Raw genomic sequence first — 20,802 nt, forward strand, 5'->3', positions numbered from 1 at the left:
ACCGCTGCCTCGTCCCGCGCGGTGTGACCTGTGGCATGTGACGGGGAGAGGTGGGGGCGCATCGCGGAGGTGGAGTCGTGTTGCGCGGCAGAGGATGGAGGTGGTGGGGAAAAGCTGATCGCGGGAGTCGAACGAAGCAGTGCCCCACACTGATCTACTCATCCATTGCCACAGTGTTTGGCGTAGGTGGATGGATAAGCTCCCAACTCCCGCGACGCGCTGCGTGTTACCGTCTACATGCACGTAAGAGCCGTCGGTAATGAGGAGTGTCGCCTCATTTCGCGCTCCTCCTCGCCCGCCAGCTGTAGTAAGTGAAGCGAGAGCTCCCCCCACTGACGGGGCGAAGCGGCAAGCGAGTGGCGAATAAACACTCCTTGTGGCAGGGTGATCTCTAGTGAGCGGATCTGTCGTATCTTCACAATTTCGTTTCCCTTTGCGGATGGGTGGTGGCGGTGGGGTGTAACCGCTGTTTCTCCTGGGCAGCCTACGGCCGCAACGGACGGGTATATATGTGCGTATGAGGGCCTAGTGCCTCTCTTTGTTCGGGCCCCTCTTCCAGTGAGAAGGATGTCTGCTGGCTTCACTGCACCGTCTGTGAATTCGCGTCACTTCTACCCGACTAGCCCCGCCCTTTATCATGTTCGCTGCCGGGTGAGACATGGTGGATAGGGGAAGGCGGTGAGCTCAGCACGTGCGCCGATTTCATCAAAAAAACGATAGGCAGCGATTCCGTACGAGCGGCAAGCAGCCGTCCGTCCACCCGCCTACCTGTCCATGACCAAGACGCTTGGCAACGTCGGCCCATGCGCGGCTATGAAATGGGGACGGAACCTCTCTCCACCCCACATGAAATATTCCCCCTTTCTTTTCGTCTCTTCCCTCCCTCCCTCTGCTTGCAACCCAGCGAGTGGGAAACGTTTAGTCGCTGACAGCGTCCCACCCACACCACACACAGCTTAATCACCATTTTGCCAAATCTTTATTTATTGTTTTTACACGAAACGATACGACCCTCTGCGTAGTGCATACCCAAGAGTAAGTACTAGAGAGAATACGTTCATCGGGTCCCTGGCGCGTACTAGGCAGCAGCATCAGCAGCCGCATCGTGCTCGCTTCCTTGGAGAGCCGGCCGGGATTCCCACGACGCTCGCCAGGATTTTCGCCATCGCTAGGGCCCGACGGCGTCCACGTTGCCAGCTTCTACCCCACATTCTACTCGCACGTCCTCCAAAACGAAAGCGAATCAAAATTAGCGCAGAACAGCGCACCAACACGCGATACGACACACACACACACCAAAGAAACAATCTTTCATCTCTTTGCCTATCTTGTGTCTCCATCTACATGTCGGAGCAGCGCATCACTGTCGCGGTGCGCATTCGTCCGCCCATCGGGCACGAGCGCTATGAACCCGTGTGCGCTCGCAAAGCCGACGATGACCAGACCATCACCATCAACGCAGAGGAGACGTCCGCGAGCGTCAGCGGTGTCAGTGTCTTTCAATTCGACTACGTCTTCGACGAGACCGATGACCAGGTCGCTGTGTACGAGGAAAGCGTGCAGGAGATGGTCGATCACGCCCTCTCAGGCTTCAGCGCCACCGTCTTCACGTACGGCCAGACCGGCTCAGGCAAGACCTACACCATTCTAGGAAGCAAGTCAGCGGACGGCAAAGTCACGGAAGGGTCCGGCGCCTTCATGCGCGTCTTCGACGACTTGTTCACGTACAAAGAAGCCGTCAAGGATCGAACCCACATTGTCATCGCCCTCTCCGCGCTGGAGTTGTACGTCGAGGACGTTATGGACTTGCTAATGGACAAGAAGAAGCTGAAGCTGCGCGATACACCAGAGGAGACGATCACCGTTGGCATCAATACAGTGGAAGTGCACACCATGGCGGATGTCGAGCGCAACTTCGACGTTGCAAACTCCTTCCGCTCCGTGACGGCCACGAAGATGAACGACACTAGTTCCCGCAGCCACGCGCTCTTCTTCATTGACATTTTCCAAATTCCGGTCGAGAAGTCGCCGCAGGCGCCGAAGGTGTCGCAGCTCATTGACGAAACGGGCATGTCTCTGTCCAAGGGTGTTGCCGGTGTCACCAAGTCCCGCATTGCCCTCGTTGATCTTGCCGGCAGCGAGCGAGTGAAGCGCTCCGGTGCTACTGGGCAGGCCATGGTGGAGGCCCAGGCAATCAATAAGTCGCTCTCCACCCTCGGCACGGTCATCAACGCCATGTATCTGCAGAATCCACACATTCCGTTCCGCGAGTCAAAGCTGACAAAGCTGCTGAAGCCGTGCTTCGTCGATACAACCTCGCGTCTGCTACTGATCGGGCAGGTGGCGCCGCCGTCAAACAGCGCCTCCGAGTCGCTGGGGACTCTTCGCTTCTGCGACCGTGTCAAAGGGCTCAAGGCGGGGCAGGTCATGGGCTTCACCGATCTAGCCGCCGAACAGGCCTTTCTGCAGTCGCGCCGCGTCAACGAGGAGCTGCTGGCCGAGATGCATATCCTCCAGGCACAGTACTACTACGAGGCGGTGAGCGTGCGGCGCCTCGCAGCGGCCAAAAGCGTGCCCGTGGACCAGGAGCGGCAGCGCATCGTGGCAGAGCTGCAGGCCGGCGCTGCGGATGTTGTCGCGCGCAAGGAGCGGGAAATGTTGGAGAAGGCGGAGCGCAAGGCGATTGCGCAGCGCGACGCGGCGGTGGAGTCGTTTGTGCTCCACATGAACTCTCTCATCGAGGAGTACGAGCAGGTCGCCCACACCGTCAAGAGAGAGAAGAAGGCGCAGAAGAAGCTGCGGGAGGAGCAGGAGGCGGAGCACGAGGTGCGGCTGCATGAGGCCAAAAAGGCCAAGAAGCACCGGCTCAAGTTGCAGGAGGCCGTCGCCGAGGCACGACAGAACCTTGAGGCCCTGGACAGGGAGCTCGAGGCTCTTGATAGGCAAATCGAGATGGTGGGAAAAGAGAACGCGGCTGGTGTGATCGACGGCGTCGACGATGATGCTGCGTCTCCGAACAAAGCGATAGATAGAGCGGTCGAGGAGGCCACGCACGGTCTTGTGGAGTCCTTTTACAACCATGCGACGGAGCAGAGCCGTCTCTACTCGATGTTTGTGTCGCGTCTGGCTGCCACAAGACGGGAGCGGTCGCGGGTGCGACGAATGAAGCTGATGAGCTCCACCTTAGTGACGGATGGTACCCTCCTGTACGATCTGATCGCTTTTCTCATTGATCGCGCCGTCGACGTGTCGGAGGGCGACCTGCCGCTTGGGGCGAAATGGGGCTGGCACGACGTCGACGGCCTTAGCCAGCGTCTCCTCTGCGCAGACGAGATGTACCCGCCCCTGTTGTCGTCTGCGTGGGAGCCGCTCCACGAGGAGGCCAAGCCGTGTCTGGAGCAGCCGCACAGCATCACCTTCCTCAGCTCGGACGAGAGCGATGGTGAGCACTCGCACCACGCCGCGGAGTCTCGCCGCATCCGGCAGATTCGCGACGCCGCCGCCGCCAAGGTTGAAAACCTGAACGCCTTACACGCCGACGGCGAGGATGATAAGCAGCACGAGACGAGTAACGGGGGCGGATCTGATGGAGACGGCCATGACGGCAAGGAGAGCAGCGAAGATTCGGCTGGTACCCCGGCGCCGCACGCGCACGAGTCGGACTGGATGAATGGCCAGCTTCTAGGGCGGACGCCGCCGCAGGATGCGGCGCTGGCAGTGGCGAATACAGTAGAAGATGCGCCGCCTCTGGCGACGAAGGCATGCGCGCGTCGAAAGAGGAAGGACGGGGCAGCTGCGGCTACTGTTACATCTCCGAGTAACGGGAACGGCGATGCATCGACCAGCGACGCCGCGGCAGCCTCTGCGACGCGCTCTCCGGAGGACAGGCCAGGCCGACATGGCAAATCAAAGGGTGTGCCGGCTGCAGTGACGGCCGTATCAGAGGGCAGCTCTAGCGATGAGCCCGGTGACGAGTCGAGCGGGACGGAGTCCTCGGCGTCGCCATCAGAGAGCGACAGCGAGGACGAGTCGCCGGAGGAGGCAGCCGCGGCCAAGGGTGCCGCCCATAAGGCTCAGAAGAAAGAAGCGCATGAAGCTGCGCGCGAAGGCAGAGGCACCGAGGAGGACGCGCTCCCGGTGGGCGCGCCGAACCCATCCTACCAAGAAAAGGACTCCCGAGCGCTGATGAAGGTGTACGACTCGCCCACCCTCGTGCAAGACCTCATCCGGTTCCTCCGCAGCGGCACCCGCATGCTCAAACACTGCCGCCGCGGCAAGCCCCATGAGCGCATCTTCTGGGTCTCCACGCAGCGTGGAAAGAAGGAGCTCTTCTGGAAGGAACCGGACTCGCGGAGCGTTGACTACTCGTGCATTCAACTGTCCGACGTCAGCTTCATTCAGCTTGGGTGCTTTGGTAAAGTGTTTTCCCGCCACCGCATTCCGCCCAATGATCCCGCGTTCTTCCGCGCCTTTACGATCGGGCTGAAGCATGGTGGGCGAACCGTAGACATCGTGGCAGAGACGCTGCCCGACTACGAAGCGTGGGTGGTGGGTCTCTCGCACCTCGTCGGCGTCGACCCCTTCTGGGGCGGCAAGATCGACCTCACGATGGAGGTCGGCACCGATCGCCTCACCTATTTCGAGTCGAGCGTATGTGAGGCAAACTACATCCACCCCTTGGAGTACCTGGAGCTGAAGAAGCGTGTGCAGCACGTCGCGGCGCGCACGATTCAAGTGCTGGAGGAGTCTGGCCAAGACACCGCGCGTGCCCAGGCGATTCTCGGCGGCATCCATCCACCTGCCGTGAACAGCAACTGTGCAGTGTACATGACGAAAGGCGAGCTGCGGTTTTTGTTGCCCGAAACCTTCGACATTATTCGCGTGTCGCGACTGTGGATGCTCTTCCAGCAGATGAACCTCGTCTACGACGACAACTTCGCCCCCGCTACCGCGTTCGGCATCACGGTGCGCGAATCGTGAAGTTGCATGTCTGCCAGGATGCAGCGACTTTCCGCTTGTCAGGCTATACGCCTGTCCTGTGTACGTGTCGGGCTGTTCCTGTGCGCGCGTGCGAGTCTACATGAGTTTATCTGCGCTCGGCCATGTAGCGCGTGGCTGTGCGGCTGCCGCTCCGGCGACCCGCATACGCAATCCTCTCGTTCTCGCTCACAACGTCATTATGAATGGGGCCATCAGAGGCGACGAGGGGCACCGCTGCTCCGGGTAGCTCTCTACGCAAGGGCCTTGGCGCCGGGCGGCCCGCCCCCTCCTTTCTTCTCAGCCTATATGCATATTCCTACTTGTTTGTAGGACTCCGCTTCGCATAGGAGCACCGGAGCCTTGAGAACGGCAAGATTTCTGTAGGACGCGCTTGTGTGCAGGAAAGCGCGGAGGTGGTACTGAGAGTGCCGGCAGGCCTACACGTTGCGTTGATCACTGTCATTGCGTGCGCGCATGTGCGACAGCGAAAGTGGCATCATTATCATCATCGCACCGCGCGTTTTGCACGTTGGCTAGTCTTCTATCATTCTTATTATTGCCCGTCCCCCTCCCCTTCGCCTTATTTTGCGCGTGCATGCACATGTGTTTGGACTCTTTTTGTGAACCTGCAGCGACCCACTGCCGAGGGCTCATTCTTTCCTTCCTTCCGCCTGTCCGTCCTTTGCTCTTGACGTGGTTGGCGGCCGTCCCCTTTCGCCTGCTGTGTGCCGCCATCGCCTCTGCTTGCCTTGCCCTTTTTCGCCTCAGGTGTTGTTGCTAACCTTTTCACACAAAAGATATATGATGATATACATACATATATGCACACAAATATACGTATATATGTATAGATATGTATATCGGTTAGCAGCGCGGGTGCCTCGTGCGCGACACTCGGTTCCTCCTTCCTTTCCTTCGGCGTTTTGGCCGTGTTTTGTATGCCTCTTCGCTGTGGTTGCGTCTTTTCAGCATCGTCTTCCTCTTTGCCTTTTCGATATCCTGGCCTCTTCGGACTCGTCCACGTTCGCGGTATGGGGAGCTCTGTGGCGAGTAGCGGGCGCCTTTTCTTCTTTTCATTGCTATCAGCGGCAGACGACGTATGCGCGCTCACTCTGTCTCTTGCTCTCTCCTTTTTTTCCCCTCTCTCTCGTGTACATCACGCGATGTCCAATGCGGAGTCGAGGGCTTGTGTGGATTTGCTCATCGAGGGAGCGGTGCTGCGGCGTGTAATCGGTCTCTCTAAAAGTCGGATAGAGCAAGATGAAAGGAAGCGCGACGCTGGCTGAAGAGCGATGATGCTGCCGGTGAGCGGGAAGGCCGATGCAGAGGATGGGTAGCGATGCATCGCTCGCGCTCTCTTGCACTATTCTGCCTACGCATACAGCCATCCACATGGATTGTGTGGATGTTTTTTCTGCATGAAAGTGTGTCATGAAAGGGTCTCGCTACCGCGCGCGCGTGCCCTATGATGTAGATGCACACTAGATTATGGGTGTGCCGGTGAGTGATAGCAGCTGCAGCTTCTATCGCGTTTATGCGTCTCTCGTTTGCATGGCGTCAGCGTGTGTGGTTACCGGGGATGCCGGCCGAAAGCGAGTGTAAGAGGCGGTGGCGAAGACGACGATGAGGAGGAGCAAGGATTACCGGGAGCAGGCGGAAGGCCGCATGGCGGGGGGCTCGCTCCCGGTGAAGCGAGGCTGAGGCTTTTGTGCTGTGTTTTCTTTCACCATCGCGCTACGTTTATTGACGCTCTTTCTTTTAGTTTCTCGGCTCCTTTTTGCTGTCCATGTTGATGTTCTCTCTCCCACCCTCCCCGTCTCGCCCTCACGCAGCTCTCGCATACCTTCTCTTTTCTCCACTTTATTCAGCGGTTTTGGCTGCATGAGTATGTTTCTCTCTCTCTCCCCTGCATGTGCATGCTGGTTTCCATGGGCGAGTGCGTATGCAGTTTCCAATGTTCGTCTCGTCACACTTCATTGTCTTCACTCCCTATCGGCCGCTAAGCCTTGACGGCTCTGCCGGTGTGGACAAACATATCCTCTCTTTCACCCTCTCGCCACCCCAACAGCCTCTGTCGTAAGTGCTTCCTAGTTTAAGGTCCTCTTTCGCTTCGCTGTTGCCGTCGTCTTCTGCCCCGCTCCACTCCGTCCGGCTTCTACACCTTTCCTACCCACCACCCTTCCCTAGGCAGCCACCACCTCATGTTCTCTTTCCATCATCTTGCGCACGCCGTTCGCGATAACTGCCGCTTTAACTATCCCGCGCGACGACTTTCACTGTATTTTCTTCTTGTTTGCTTCACTGCGAATTCGCCGCTGGGCACACCTCCTTTTCCCTTGTGCATTTGCGTGCACCTCTTTGGCGCGCATCTTTTTGCTCGTGCTGTGTGTCTTGACTTCGCGGCTCTGCTCCCCTACGCCATGAGCTCCCTGGCTGGTGCTCGCCCGCGTGCCGTTGCGTGCGACTCTCTGCCACCACCTCCTCCTTTCTCTACGGGACGATATATATATATATATATTCAGCCCATCAAGCACGTGTGTGCCCGAGTACACATTAGCGTTTCGGATACCCCCGTGCAGTGTCACTTTTTTTATCGCTCTCGCTTCGATTTCTTATTACACGTCTCTGTGCACGAATCCCTGATGACAGGGAGGGGGCGCACGCCTCAGCGCGTCGTATCCTCAGGGCCCCGCACACCGACTCCGCCGGGAAGCCAGGCAGCCTCCCAGCCCCTACCCATTGCCCATGCCGAGCTACTTCCGGCGGTGACACGGTCACGCGCCCACGAAGTGGGGTGGGGGTGGAGGTGAGAGCGATGTGTTGCTGCTGATGTCTGCGGTGGGAGACTGGATGGCGCTGCGTCGGAGCGGGCTGCGGCAGCGAGCACGTCTGCGCCGTCCACATGATGGACGAGGTGTGAGCGTGGCTGGAGGATATCCCACCCGGCCCTGGCACTGCCTCCTGGTGTGGGGAGCCTGCGCCACGGCGAGGGGGATGCGCCAGGAGGGGTGGCGGCCGGCGGAGCGGGTGGTTTGCAGAGCTGGAGGCAGCGGCCGTGCTTGTGTGCCTGGGTGGGCGCAGCGCTGTGACGCGTGTGCCCACCGCTGCCTCGTCCCGCGCGGTGGGACCTGTGGCATGTGACGGGGAGAGGTGGGGGCGCATCGCGGAGGTGGAGTCGTGTTGCGCGGCAGAGGATGGAGGTGGTGGGGAAAAGCTGATCGCGGGAGTCGAACGAAGCAGAACAGCAGCAGAAGAGTACCTGGAAGGCACAGCAGTGCCGTGGCCTCAACAACTGTGGTGACGGCTGCACTTGTGCAGATGCATGATTATGAGTTGCGCTAACCGTTGTGCTGTTCACGTACGCTCATGTGCTTCGCAGGTAGCGTACGTCCGCTCCCTCCGACTGGCTGGCCGCCTCCCATCGTCTTTCCCGCGAAGGGAGCGGGCGCCAGGTGGGCTGCGTTGTGCATCCTGTAAGCTCCCTGACGCGAGGTGGCGTTGCCGGGAGGGAGCGTTTGCGCTGTCTCTCGCTAAGTCGTTTCCCTGGCCTGCCACTCTCTCTCTTTCGCCTTCCGTTTGCTTTCTTGTGGCTGTTGCCCGGCGTGTTTGCGTCTCTGTAGCACCACCTGCTCCGACACACGCGCACACACAAAACCCGCGTCCGTGACACCATCTATCCAGTGCACGACACACGCCCATACGCGCACGTGCAAAGCAAGCGACACGCTCTCCTTTTCTCTTTCCACGGGCTCCTGCTGTTTGCTGCCACCATACCCTCGTCATCGCCTCTGTGCCATATACATCTTGAACGTCGAGTACACTTCGCTGGAGCGAGGACGGCACACGCACACTCACTCGCTCCTTGCATACGTTCTCCCGCCTCAACAGTGCTGCCCTGCTTGGTTCTTGGGCGTCGTTGCGCACTGCTGCCCATCATGCCCGCGCTTGTCGGCCTCCGTCTGCCTCTCACAGTGCTGTGCCTCCTGGTGCTCAGCTCTGCGCTGTGCGTGACTGAGGCTCTTGGATGGGGCTGCGTGGGTCACATGCTCCTCGCCGAGATCGCGCGCCGCCAGCTGGACGATAAAAACAAGGAAAAGATTGATGCGATGGCGGAAGTGTTTGCGCAGAGCGGCCCGTTCCCGTCGTCTCCGGACATGGTGCAGGCCGCATGCTGGGCGGATGACGTGAAGCTTTGGCGTCAGCGCGCCATGGGCTCGTGGCACTACTTCGATGCGCCGTACAACCCCGAAAATATCAATATCACCGATGCGATCGCTACAGTGAACGCCGTTACGGTGTCCCGCAATATGATTTCTGCGCTTAAAAATACCAAGGCGCCGCTGTACATGCTGAACTTCGCTTGGGCGAACCTGGTGCACATCTTTGGCGACCTGCACCAGCCCCTGCACACCATCTCCCGGTACTCCTCTGAGTACCCGCACGGAGACAAAGGAGGCAATTTGATTCAGGTAATGGTGGGCAGAAAGTCGTTGAGGCTGCATGCCCTCTGGGATAATATTTGCACTGGCACGCCTCCACGCTACCAGCGGCCCCTCTCCTACACCGACCTCTTCGCCCTCGCTGCGACAGCGGACCGGCTGCTGGAAACGTACATCTTTCCAGAAGCGTTGCGGACACTCGTGGACGTGATGGCGATTCATGAGGAGAGCCACATGTTTGCCGTAAACACCAGCTACCCCGGCGTAACACCAGGTGCGACTCTCAGCGAGGCCTACCTTGCTCGATGCAAGCGTGTCGCTGAGGCTCGACTGACGCTTGGTGGCTATCGCCTCGGCTACCTTCTGAATACGCTGCTGTCGAGTATCCATGTTGACGAGGCCACACTGGAGGCGTACCGCGCTGCACGTCCGAAGCGAGGTGCGTAAACGGCGGGTGACCAGCAGCCGCTACGGATGGGAGGCCACTTGCACTGATGCGGACTGTGTGCCTGCACCTGCCCATGCACGGGCATGGGTGGGCGCCGCGGAAAGCGAAGAAGGGCTGGCGTCCTATTCCTTTTGCTGTGTGTGCATGAACTCGGGCTATGGGTCGGCAGCGGGGGACGAGAGCGAGGAACTGCCTTGTCGGCAGTATGTGTCCGCTCTACTTCTGTGGCATGCGCAGGTCCTCACCTCTTTTGTCTTCGTCTCTGTGCACGAATCCCTGATGACAGGGAGGGGGCGCACGCCTCAGCGCGTCGTATCCTCAGGGCCCCGCACACCGACTCCGCCGGGAAGCCAGGCAGCCTCCCAGCCCCTACCCATTGCCCATGCCGAGCTACTTCCGGCGGTGACACGGTCACGCGCCCACGAAGTGGGGTGGGGGTGGAGGTGAGAGCGATGTGTTGCTGCTGATGTCTGCGGTGGGAGACTGGATGGCGCTGCGTCGGAGCGGGCTGCGGCAGCGAGCACGTCTGCGCCGTCCACATGATGGACGAGGTGTGAGCGTGGCTGGAGGATATCCCACCCGGCCCTGGCACTGCCTCCTGGTGTGGGGAGCCTGCGCCACGGCGAGGGGGATGCGCCAGGAGGGGTGGCGGCCGGCGGAGCGGGTGGTTTGCAGAGCTGGAGGCAGCGGCCGTGCTTGTGTGCCTGGGTGGGCGCAGCGCTGTGACGCGTGTGCCCACCGCTGCCTCGTCCCGCGCGGTGGGACCTGTGGCATGTGACGGGGAGAGGTGGGGGCGCATCGCGGAGGTGGAGTCGTGTTGCGCGGCAGAGGATGAACACGGTGAAAGATGCCTACTTCCGTCGCCGCTGCACTCGGCGTCTGTGCTGTTTCGGCCTCTGTGCCGTTTGATGTGCTCCTGTTTTTTCTGCATTGTTTATTATTATTCTGTGTTTTTTTCAACTCTGATTTTACTTCGGCGTTGTGCTCATGTCTTTTTTTTTCTCTTCCTTGTGGTGGTCTGTTTCGGCAACTCTGCTGCCTCTTGGTGACCTCGATGTGCGTGGCTCTTCATCGGCGTGACTGGTTTCTGGTGGTGCCCACGAGAGTTCTTGCGATGGCTCTCTCCGGCCTCACTGCTGCCTTCTCAGAATCTGCCTACGGACCCGCAAATGGGCTGTGTTTACGTCTGCTTTCGTGGAACGGAGAGGAAACTGTTTTTGGTGACCTGAAGGCAGGGCTGGGTGAGAAGACAGGGTGGAAAAGGGGGAAGCATTGCCTACGGACGGTTTGTGTGCCTGCACCTGCACATGCTCGCTGATGAATTCGACAGCGCTGTCGAGGTCGCGTGAGCGGAAGAGGAGGAAAGAGGGACAGAGACGAACGAAGTAACTGTTTTTATTTTTCGCTGCTGATGAAAACGGAACAATCGGCAGAAGCTCGAAAGCGACGCTGCCTTATGGCGCGGAAGGATCAGAGCAAAGAATCAAACAAGCAAATGATAGCGAGAAGCGTGAGGGAAGGCGTCCACGGACTTGCACTCTCCTCGCAGAGGATTTGACAGCGGCACGTTGCGGCAAAGGGTACAGCTTGCTACGATCTGGACTGGGGAAGGTGTTAAAGCAAAGACCGGGGGCTCACCGGAAGCGGAGAACGTGCCGACGGTCGCGTGTGTTAGTCTTCTCTTCTCTCCCTCAAGTGCATAATGAGCCGTAATGCCGGCGGCCAGCGACCCCTTCCTCTTCTTCGTCATGCTGACCTTGCACGTGCACAGGACGCCTCTACTCTGGTGACTCTCGTTTTGTTCCCTTTCATGAAAAAGCCATTGACAGCACATCGCAAATGAATGGCAAAGACGCTGTCGTATCAGCTGCATCACTCGACGCGCTTGATGTGATCTATGAGAACGCGGAGATGCTGGTGTTGAGCAAGCCCCCAGGCATCCGCATGGACGGCGATGAAACCATCTACGGCCGCACCGTAGAGTCCCTGGTGTGCGAGCACATGAAAGCCCGTGGCATCTTCGACGATACACATGAGCAGCTGCAAAAAGAAAAGAAGCGAAAGAAGCAGCTGAAGTTTGTGCATCAGCTTGACTTCGGTACGAGCGGGGTTCTGTGCTTGGCCTTTACTAAAGATATGGCCGCGCGACTTGCCCACTGTTTTGAGATGCGCACGGTTCGGAAGTACTATGTTGCACTGCTGCATGGACACTTGCCAAGCGATACGGCGCCGACGGAGGATGGCGCCTCGAGTGACCAGCCAGGCTCTACTTTCACGTCAGATACAAAGGCTCGTCGGTCGTCATTTGCCGCGTGGGCGAATGCGTGCAACAAGGCATGGGAAGGGCTGGGCTGCGTCCGGGCTGTTTGCTCTGCATCCACGAGCGGAGAATCCTCGGCGAACTCGGCGGGTGGGGACGAAGTGGCAGGGTTCCGGTACCTTCTGCAACGCCCGCATAAGACAGCATGGGAAGCGGTGGGACTGGCGAATTCCAAGGACGCGGAGGAGGGCGTGCCGGTGACTGTGGTGCATCGGTATCACTCTCGTCGAAGCGGTGCTCCATCGCTGAGCACTTCAGCACCAGAAAATCCCGCTTCCGTGCCGGCAGACGTGGTGGAGGACCTTATCTACCGTACGCTGCTAGAGAGTACTGCAACGCGTTCGGTCGTCTTTGTTGATCTGCCGGTGGGCTACGATTTAACGGTCCCCGAGCACCTCCGCATGGCTGTTACGGCAGAGCAAAGCCGTGACGCTAAAACAAGCCTCTTAGTGCTGAAGCGCACCTACTTGGCCGAACCTCCACCAGCGGGCGGCGAGGCGCCACAGCGCGACGCAATCGCTAAGGATTCCCCGTCTGTCACAAGCTATCCGGTGACGCTGGTGCTGCTTGCTCCGCACACGGGTCGACGCCATCAACTCCGCGTGCACTGCCGCGCCATCGGTTTCCCTATTGTTGGGGACACCTCGTACTGCGCTGACCTACCGTGGTGCGCCGCCTTGCCGCTAGGGTCATCCACATCCACATGGGCGGCCGCCGGCGCGCGGCGCATGTACCTGCACGCTTGGCGCCTGCTTCTGCCCGGCACAGTGACGCCCCGCCTCGATGAGGTTGAACGGGTGGCGCTGAAGAAGAAGCGGCGTCGCGAGATCTTGGGGCTATCAGGGCAACACGATGCCTCCTTCTCCGCGAGTCGTTGCGAGTGGACCGAGTTTGTGGCCTCGGTGGACTTTACTGGACTGGACCTGGAGGATTCAGAGGATCGAGAGATGTAAGCCGGTCACCGTCTGTGGATGCGACTCTCTCTCTCTCTTTGCGCATGGCGCACCACGAGAAGACCGCAAAGGCGTGTACACCTTTTTAGGAGCCGTGCTGCGAAGGACGAAGAGGAGAGAGTACACTGCGGTGTGTGAGATGCGCATCGATGAAGCAGGGGCTCGGTGGCGCGTGCCACTCACGCTGTTGACCGCTGAAGGCGGGACGTGGTGCCGGGTGAGACGTGCACGACTCGCTTTGTGTCAAAGTAAACGGCGTACTTTACCGCGGCGACAGGCACTGCGGCGCCATGCCGTCTCAAGACCCAGTCTTGCGGCTGGTGCCAAGCTTGCTCATTCCTTCATTTATTTGTTTCCCTTTCCCTGCCAACAAATTGATCCTTCTTTGTGCATGCCAACGTCTGCACCGACAGGATGCACCTCCATATCCTTGAAAGCCAGCACACCCGCACACCATAGAAGCACCCCCCCATACACACACACTCACACAGAGCGCTGCTGCACGTTGCTTCACACGCTTTTCTCTACCCATACGTGGCACTGACGCGCCAGCACAAGCGACTGCACAGGCACATGCCCGCACGTAGTCGCACTCACGCGTATCCCTCTGCCGCTTCCCTTTTGTCTTGCTCCTCCTCAAAGTTGCGATCTCGTTGATCTCTCTCTCTCTCGTGCGCCTATTTGTTTGTCTACCACTCTGTCACCGTCGTCCTCACAGTTTGTGCGGCACAGGAGTCACACACGCCCTCTCTTTGGTCATCTATTGGAGTGAGCACCTGCAGCACCGACTATGAACGCCGCCGTCGCTGTGTAGGCATGCTACATGAAGTGTACGCTCCTCGCACCGTGGCGGATGTGGCGTGGAGCCGGCAGAAGATCGTGACACTGTCCACTGTAATCCAGCAGGCACGCGGCAGAGGCAAGGCTTTGTCGAGTGCAGCACCACACATTGTCCTCCTCTACGGACCTCCTGGCTGCGGCAAGCTTGAAACCTTAAAGGTACTACTGTGCGAGGATGCTGCACTGGTGGATGCTCCTGTGCTCGCAACCCACAGCACGTCTCACGCTGGCCCAGGTGCAACATTGCAGTTGGCTCAGTGCCATAGCACGTCCTTTCACATCTTTCACACGTGCGAGGCCACCGTACCTGCTTATGCGCAGTACTTGAATAGCGTCGTTTCCTATTGTCGAGGCCAGCTGGGTGGCGGCGAGCTGCAGCTGCCGTCTCTCACCGAATCACCGGCAAGCTGCATGAGCAGCGGCGGCCGCAGCAGCTCTGCGGGTAGCCGCGCTGGCACCATGGCAGGAAGCGCAGGCTCGACAGAGTTGTCGACAAATCATGCGCACATCATCAAGTTCTACGGTGAGCCCGCATCCCACGCGCTGCATCGTTGCACGCTCTTGTTCCTCAGAGAGTACGAGGAGCTGCGTGCCATGGCACAGCACGAAGAGCAGGAGCAGGGACCACTCCTTTCGTCCGGCACACGTGTGGGCAGGCGATTGTGTCTGATGCAGCATCTTCGCCGCAACCTCATCTTTTTCCTTCACACCACGCACGACACACACAACGATAAGCTCGACCTGAGCACATCTTTCCCATCCACGCTGCTCCAAAGCCCTGCGGTGGAGCTGTTCCATTGCACACCGATAACGGAGATCAACCTGCGCAAGCGACTGCAGAGCATTTTGGATGTAGAGGTGCAGCGGCATGCGCAGAAGCGGCGGTGGGCAGCGAGCACGGCCGCGATGAGCTGTTTTGACAATTCTCTGTCTTCATCGTCCACCGTGCCACCGTCTGCGTCTCTCACGAGCGCTCGGCGTACCACAAAGGCGAAGCGGAAGGCGTCTACACCCACATCTGCGGCTGTGATCGCGACTGCAACTGCTTGCACTGCATCCTCTAGTATTGATCTCATAGACCCAGAGACGTTGAACGCCATCGTGGCGGGCAGCCAGGGCGACATCCGCCAAGCCCTCCTGCAAGTACAGTGGTTGTGCCTAATGCCTGCGTCGAACTCACTAGTCCCGGCGGCACACCAGAGTGGCGAGTCAGTCGAAGGAGCATGGAGCCAGGCAGCGCAAGCTGCCGCGACGATCTGGATGAGGCTGGAAAAGCAGCGATTGGCGGCCCGCCAGGGTGTTGTGGCAGCCAGCGCCGGCGTCGCTGACGCTCGCGTGCTCTCGCTGAGTGGTACCACGGACGTCGGACTGAGCATCTACGCCTCGCATTCGACGCCGTGTGTATCTCCCGCTAAACCGGCTTCGAAAGCATCCGGAGTAGTGCACCGGGAAGGCAAGGATGAAGACGGCGAGATCGACAGCGAGCGTGAGAGTGACGTTGTAGAGGAGGTAAGCTCTAAGGGCTCTGGCGAAACGGTCCACATATTTTCTTCCGCCGAATTCACCAGTTTTCCTGAACCACAGACATCCCGCAATGGCGACGACAAAACGCATGCCAAGGTAGGTGGTGCAGCCTCCCGCAAACGGCCCCGCCAGCCGTCGTCACCGCCCGCAGTGAACATGCTGTCATTGCTTGATTCGCAGATGGAGCGCATGCAGGCAATGGCCGATGTGGATGGCCAAAGAAGACGCGGCCCAAAAAGCAGGGCGGGCCGCTTTGCACATCGAGGCGCGGCACCTCCGGCGTCTGCCACTGGGTCGCAGCAACGCAGCGTCCTTCCGATGACGAGGGACGAGTACCTCGGCCTCTCTCACGCCATCGGCCGGTTACTCACACAGAAGTACTGCATCGATGAGGTGCTGGGCACTTTAAATGTGCCACCGCGCAAGATACTGGACTACCTGACGAACAACCAAATTCGCTACTTTGGCGATGATCAGCTGCCTCAGTACGCACGCTGCATCGACGCCGCGAGTGACGCAGACGCGTTGCGGGCCTCGGAGCTGAGTGGTAGCTTCGCTGGCGTGCCGAACGCCGCTGCGCTGCGTGAGCGCCGTCAGCTGGCCGACCGCACCACCGCTGGCGAGAACCTCGGCAACATGGGACGATTACTGGAGTCCATTGCGCTTCAGCTATTTCACCTCACGTACCGCGCGATTCAGACCGAGGTGCGCCCGCCGCCAGGCTTCGTCGCTCAGGAGCCGCCGCCATACCTTCGTCTGGCGTATCCGCGCCTCCGCGACATTTCTTACAGCGCGATGCCCTATTCGATGCGCAGAGGGGAGGATCGCACCGAAGCAGATCCCGCTGCCTACATTAGTGAGCGGGAGTGGGTCCAGCAGGCCCTCGCGCGGCTCGAGAGTGTGCCCGCAGTAGGTGCCCGTGGACCTTCTGCAAGCTACGGCAGCGACAGTAACCGACGACGCCGCTTCGACGCCGGTGCTGGCGGCGGCTCATCATCACATGCGACGCTCACACCACGTATCCAGGCGGAAGAGGTGGACGTTTTGCGTGAGGGGTTGCCTGACCTGCTGTACCGCTGCGGCAGCACCGAGGCTGTGCTGCTCGACTACTACGCCTTAGCCCCTTATATTCTGCTCACCGTGAGCCCTCCGCTGCCGCTGCAGTCGTCCCATGCGGAGCGCATTCCGGCCTCTGCTGCGTTGGCGTCGCTGTCGCAAGCCTGTGAAGGGACAAACACGACGGCGCAGAGCCGTGGCGTGCACATTGCGCCAGACGCACCGTCCCTGCCATCATGCTCACCCGGCACATCTACGATGCTTACCACGGCACCCCGTCGCACGGTATTTCGATTCGCATCGTCTTCCTTGTCAGCGTCGGCGCCGCCATTGCCGGTGCCCTCTGCTCACTCTGTGCACAAGAGACCGTGCCTGCGCCCCTGCACGCCCTTGCAGATGGCGATTCTGCAGCGTGGCCGCAACCCTGCCACGGCTCAGCTCCGAAGCGACCTTTTTGTGTTGTCCACAGACGGCGTTGGCGACAGGACTGCCGGCGCTGCGACGGAGAGCAGTGCGGAGCGCCCGCTAATCCCACCCGGGGACGAGATCGAAGACATCGACGAGGACTAGGGCCCACAGGTGGGATCGTGTGGGCGAGGAAGGGGGATGAAAGTCAGGATGCGCCGCTGTGGCTGTGCGTATGCGCCGGTCAAACAAATTGGAGCGAGAGCGTCAGCAGTGCACGATACACGACACTCGTATGGGGTGGAGTGCGAGAGATACTCACATGAAACAGGTCTTTTCCACTTCTTTTCGACCGGGGCGATGGCGATGATGGTGATGTGCTGAGGGAGGGGTACTGCTGCTCCGCAGCTCTCCTCTAGCTCCATGAAGCTGTGTAGCCGCAGGCCGCTCAGCAATGCCAAGGTGCGTTTATCCATCGCTTTCGGCTAAGCTTCTGAGCAGGTGGAAGAATGCACACCTAGCGGCATCCCACGATTGATTTGGCCCTCGATTGTTTGCCTGGCGAACATTTGGACGAAGAAAAAGGGAAAGGTGTGGGAAGGGACCTCGAATGACCTCATGTTGTCCTTAACACATCCGCAAGACGGCTTCCTCTCGAGGGTTTCTGTAGCATCTATGACGATGTGCCTCTTGCGAGACCGCACTTTCAGCGCAACCCCCACTAATGGCGGAGTATAGTGCGCCTCTGTACCGGCGTGACTGTCTGTGGGCGGTGGGGGAGGGGACATACCTCTTCGCCTCCCCCCATTCCTCCACTGTGCCGCCGCGACGGCATTCCTGTCTTCCTCCCTCGGTGTCTATCTTACCCCCTTTTTTCGTCTTGCTTTCACTGCGCCCAACAAGTCCACACACGCGCACTGACGCCCTTACCGACGGCACCTGTCGACCACAACGCGAAACTGCTCCAACGAGTCTGCTCGTCACGGCCTCTTTTTGATGCATGGAAACACGCCCACTCACGGAGCTCCGCATATCTCTTCCTTGTCTCTCCAAGGCAGTGCATCTCCATCCCCCATTCTCTCTCCTACGAACGCACGCGCGCATACCTAGTCACCTTTATCTCGATTAGCGCATGTGCCGTCGTTGCAGTCACGCACCTCTGCACCCCTCTTCTTCGCCCCTTATAGTGTTGCATGTGTGTCCGCCTCTTCCTTCTCGCCCTTTCGCGCTGTTTTTCTTTTCGTTTTGCTCTTTTTTTTTTGGACAGGCTGCCTGCCTGTGATTCTTCTATCGTGCGTTGTGTGCGCCTCAGGTCAACCACACCCCGCCTCACGGAATTATCGGGCCAAGCGAATATTTTCTGTCCCCATCATCGCACCACCTCTCCCCTGTCCCCGCCGCTCTCCCTGTGCTCAGAGAGCTTGACTCGCTGCAGCCCTTTGCCCGCTCTTCTCTACTCACCTTCCAGAGTAGCGTTTTTTTCCTTTGTGGCGGCGGCTACGCGCGGCCCAAACTAACGGCAAACCCTGCGAGCGAAGAATGGCCTCTCCAGAGTCGCCTCAGACCTCTCTGCCGAGCGAGGAGAAGTACCCCTCGGTGCATCTGTTGCTTCTAATCACGGGCAGTGTCGCAGCAATCAAGACAGGGCTGCTGCTGGATCAGCTCTCGACAGAGCGGTGCAACATCCGCATTGCCGCTACAAAGGCTGCATTTCACTTTCTCCGTCGCGCACAGCCGTCCAAGACGGGCATCCCGTTTCAGAGCATCATCACGGACGAGCAGGAGTGGAGTGAGTGGCAGGCAATGAACGATGCCGTGGTGCACATTGAGCTGCGCCGATGGGCAGACCTCGTTGTGATTGCTCCACTCAACGCGAACACGCTCGCCAAGGTGGCGACAGGGCTGTGCGACAACTTGGTCTCGAGTGTCATGCGGGCGTGGGAGGTGAAGCAGAAGCCGGTGATCCTGTGCCCGGCCATGAACACCGCCATGTGGACGCACCCCATTACGGCAAAACAGCTGAATCAGCTGGCGGAGTGGTACTGCGATCCAGACGCGCGGAGCTGCACATCATGCACTAACATGATCAAGACCAGCTTTCCGGTAGGCGACAGCTGCGCGTCGCCTTCGAGGGCCGTTGTAAAGGAAAGCGCGGAGACAAACGGGAGAGAGGCTGAGGATAGCGCGACGACGGCGATAAACACCTCCTCTTCGTCGGCCGCGGTGACTGCCGGCGCCGTTGCTGCTGCTACTGCGCGTGGCCCTCCGCTCCCTGTGACGCTGCGTGAATCGATGTATCAGGTTGTTGGTCCTGAGAGCAAGCGCCTGGCTTGTGGCGACATCGGGATCGGCGGTATGGCTAGCGTCGAGGAGATCGCGCTGCACATTCGCCACACAATGAAGCTTATTCGAGATGAGAAGCGGCGTTGCTTTCAAGAGGCGCCGGTGCGGCGCGAGGCGGAAGCTGGAGGCACTCAACCTGTGGCACACCCTCCTCAGGAGACGCACTAGTCCCAGATGCAGCCTCCCCCCACGGCACGTGTGATGGCGACGCGAGCCGCAGTGGTGAAGCGCTGTCGCAGGCGAAGGTGAAGGGACAGTGGACCGGCAAAGCAGTCGGAGGCAAGCGGCTAGCGAGGAAGATCAAAGTCTAGCACAGAGCTAATGCAGATGCGGTTCCATTCTCTTCTTGTATGGGCAGCAGTCCTTCCTCCCCCCACACACACCTCCCGCCTCCCCACAACCTCGCACCTCACCGTCTTCTTCGGCTCTGCCGCGTGCCATCTTGAGATTGATGATGCCTGTGTGTGCTGTGTAAAAAAAAAACCTTCACCGCCGCGGCTCTGCTTATCTTCCGTTCGCTCTTCTTTTTAATCTCACCACCACACCATCGTCTGAGCGTGGGCGGAGGAGGGCGGCGGCGGCGATACCCTACGTTAACGGAAGCAGGCGAGCATTTTTCTTCACAAGCGACGCGGATTCGCACGCCATCAGCGAGGCATGATGGAGAGCAAGTTAGCAAGACCCTTCTTTTTTCGCTTGTTGTGCGCCGTGCGAAAATTGTGCATAGACGGGCGGTGGCGCCCTCTCTGCTCTTCATCTCAAACAGGGGAGCGGTAGCAGATGTGGAGGTTCGACGTACAAGTAGGAGGAGAGCCGGTGTCTCGCCGCGCTCGCTGCACGTTTGAGTTTTTGCGTTTCTTCGCCTGATGGGTGAGAGCGCCAATCCGTGCTGCTCCTCGACCTCAGCGAGGTCACCGAACGCACGAGGCCGGAGAAAACGTGGCGAGACCAGCCTCCCCTTCTTCTCTTACCTTGCCGCCGCCGGCGTATGATTCTCTCATCGCATTTTCTGCTCTTCTCCCTTGCTTCCTGTCCGTTCGCTACGCTCGCTACCCCTTCCTCTCAACGCCGGTGCTTTACATATCTATGCATCACGTCGCTGCTCATGGACCATTCGCTGTTGAAGAAAAGCGCGGACCCGGTGGCGTGCAACGGATGCTGAGAAGGGACTGCTGCTGTTCCTCACCATTGAAGGAAGGCGAAAACGAAAGCAAAAAAAAAAGGGACGGGGGATTGCCGCTCTTTCACTGAGAATCGAAAACTTTAACGCGCTGGACGTTGTCGTGTAGCACACGATCGACAACGAAGGGCTTTGTGTGTACGCGTGGTGCAGTTCAAACACGAGTGATGCCGGTGCCCGCTCTGACAGGAGTGATAGCAGCTCTGCGTACCCGCGCATGCAACACCGCTCACACGCCACCAGCACACGTGCCACGACCTACACTCTTCATCTCTCGTACCTTCTCTCAGACACCTGCGACACTGGCGACTTCA

General features: G+C 59.3%; 5 protein-coding genes across 5 annotated transcripts; all 5 read left to right on the top strand.

The window, feature by feature from the left end:
* Nucleotides 1–1,344: 1,344 nt before the first annotated feature.
* On the top strand, nt 1,345–4,980 carry LINJ_30_1510 (putative kinesin; the record flags this gene model as incomplete). The annotated part of the gene is made up of 1 exon (XM_001466961.1): nt 1,345–4,980. One exon carries the CDS (start codon nt 1,345–1,347, stop codon nt 4,978–4,980), a length of 3,636 nt encoding a protein of 1,211 aa, XP_001466998.1.
* Nucleotides 4,981–8,915: 3,935 nt separating this feature from the next.
* On the top strand, nt 8,916–9,866 carry LINJ_30_1520 (p1/s1 nuclease; the record flags this gene model as incomplete). Its single annotated transcript, XM_001466962.1, has 1 exon — nt 8,916–9,866. One exon carries the CDS (start codon nt 8,916–8,918, stop codon nt 9,864–9,866), a length of 951 nt encoding a protein of 316 aa, XP_001466999.1.
* Nucleotides 9,867–11,778: 1,912 nt separating this feature from the next.
* Nucleotides 11,779–13,140, top strand: LINJ_30_1530 (conserved hypothetical protein; the record flags this gene model as incomplete). The annotated part of the gene is made up of 1 exon (XM_001466963.1): nt 11,779–13,140. The coding sequence occupies one exon, from the start codon at nt 11,779–11,781 to the stop codon at nt 13,138–13,140; it is 1,362 nt and encodes a 453-aa protein (XP_001467000.1).
* Nucleotides 13,141–13,956: 816 nt separating this feature from the next.
* Nucleotides 13,957–17,130, top strand: LINJ_30_1540 (conserved hypothetical protein; the record flags this gene model as incomplete). The annotated part of the gene is made up of 1 exon (XM_001466964.1): nt 13,957–17,130. The coding sequence occupies one exon, from the start codon at nt 13,957–13,959 to the stop codon at nt 17,128–17,130; it is 3,174 nt and encodes a 1,057-aa protein (XP_001467001.1).
* A 1,374-nt stretch (nt 17,131–18,504) lies between these two features.
* Nucleotides 18,505–19,476, top strand: LINJ_30_1550 (conserved hypothetical protein; the record flags this gene model as incomplete). The annotated part of the gene is made up of 1 exon (XM_001466965.1): nt 18,505–19,476. One exon carries the CDS (start codon nt 18,505–18,507, stop codon nt 19,474–19,476), a length of 972 nt encoding a protein of 323 aa, XP_001467002.1.
* Between the last annotated feature and the right edge of the window lie 1,326 nt (nt 19,477–20,802).

Source organism: Leishmania infantum, chromosome 30 (assembly GCF_000002875.2).
Source record: "Leishmania infantum JPCM5 genome chromosome 30".
NCBI lineage: Eukaryota > Euglenozoa > Kinetoplastea > Trypanosomatida > Trypanosomatidae > Leishmania > Leishmania infantum.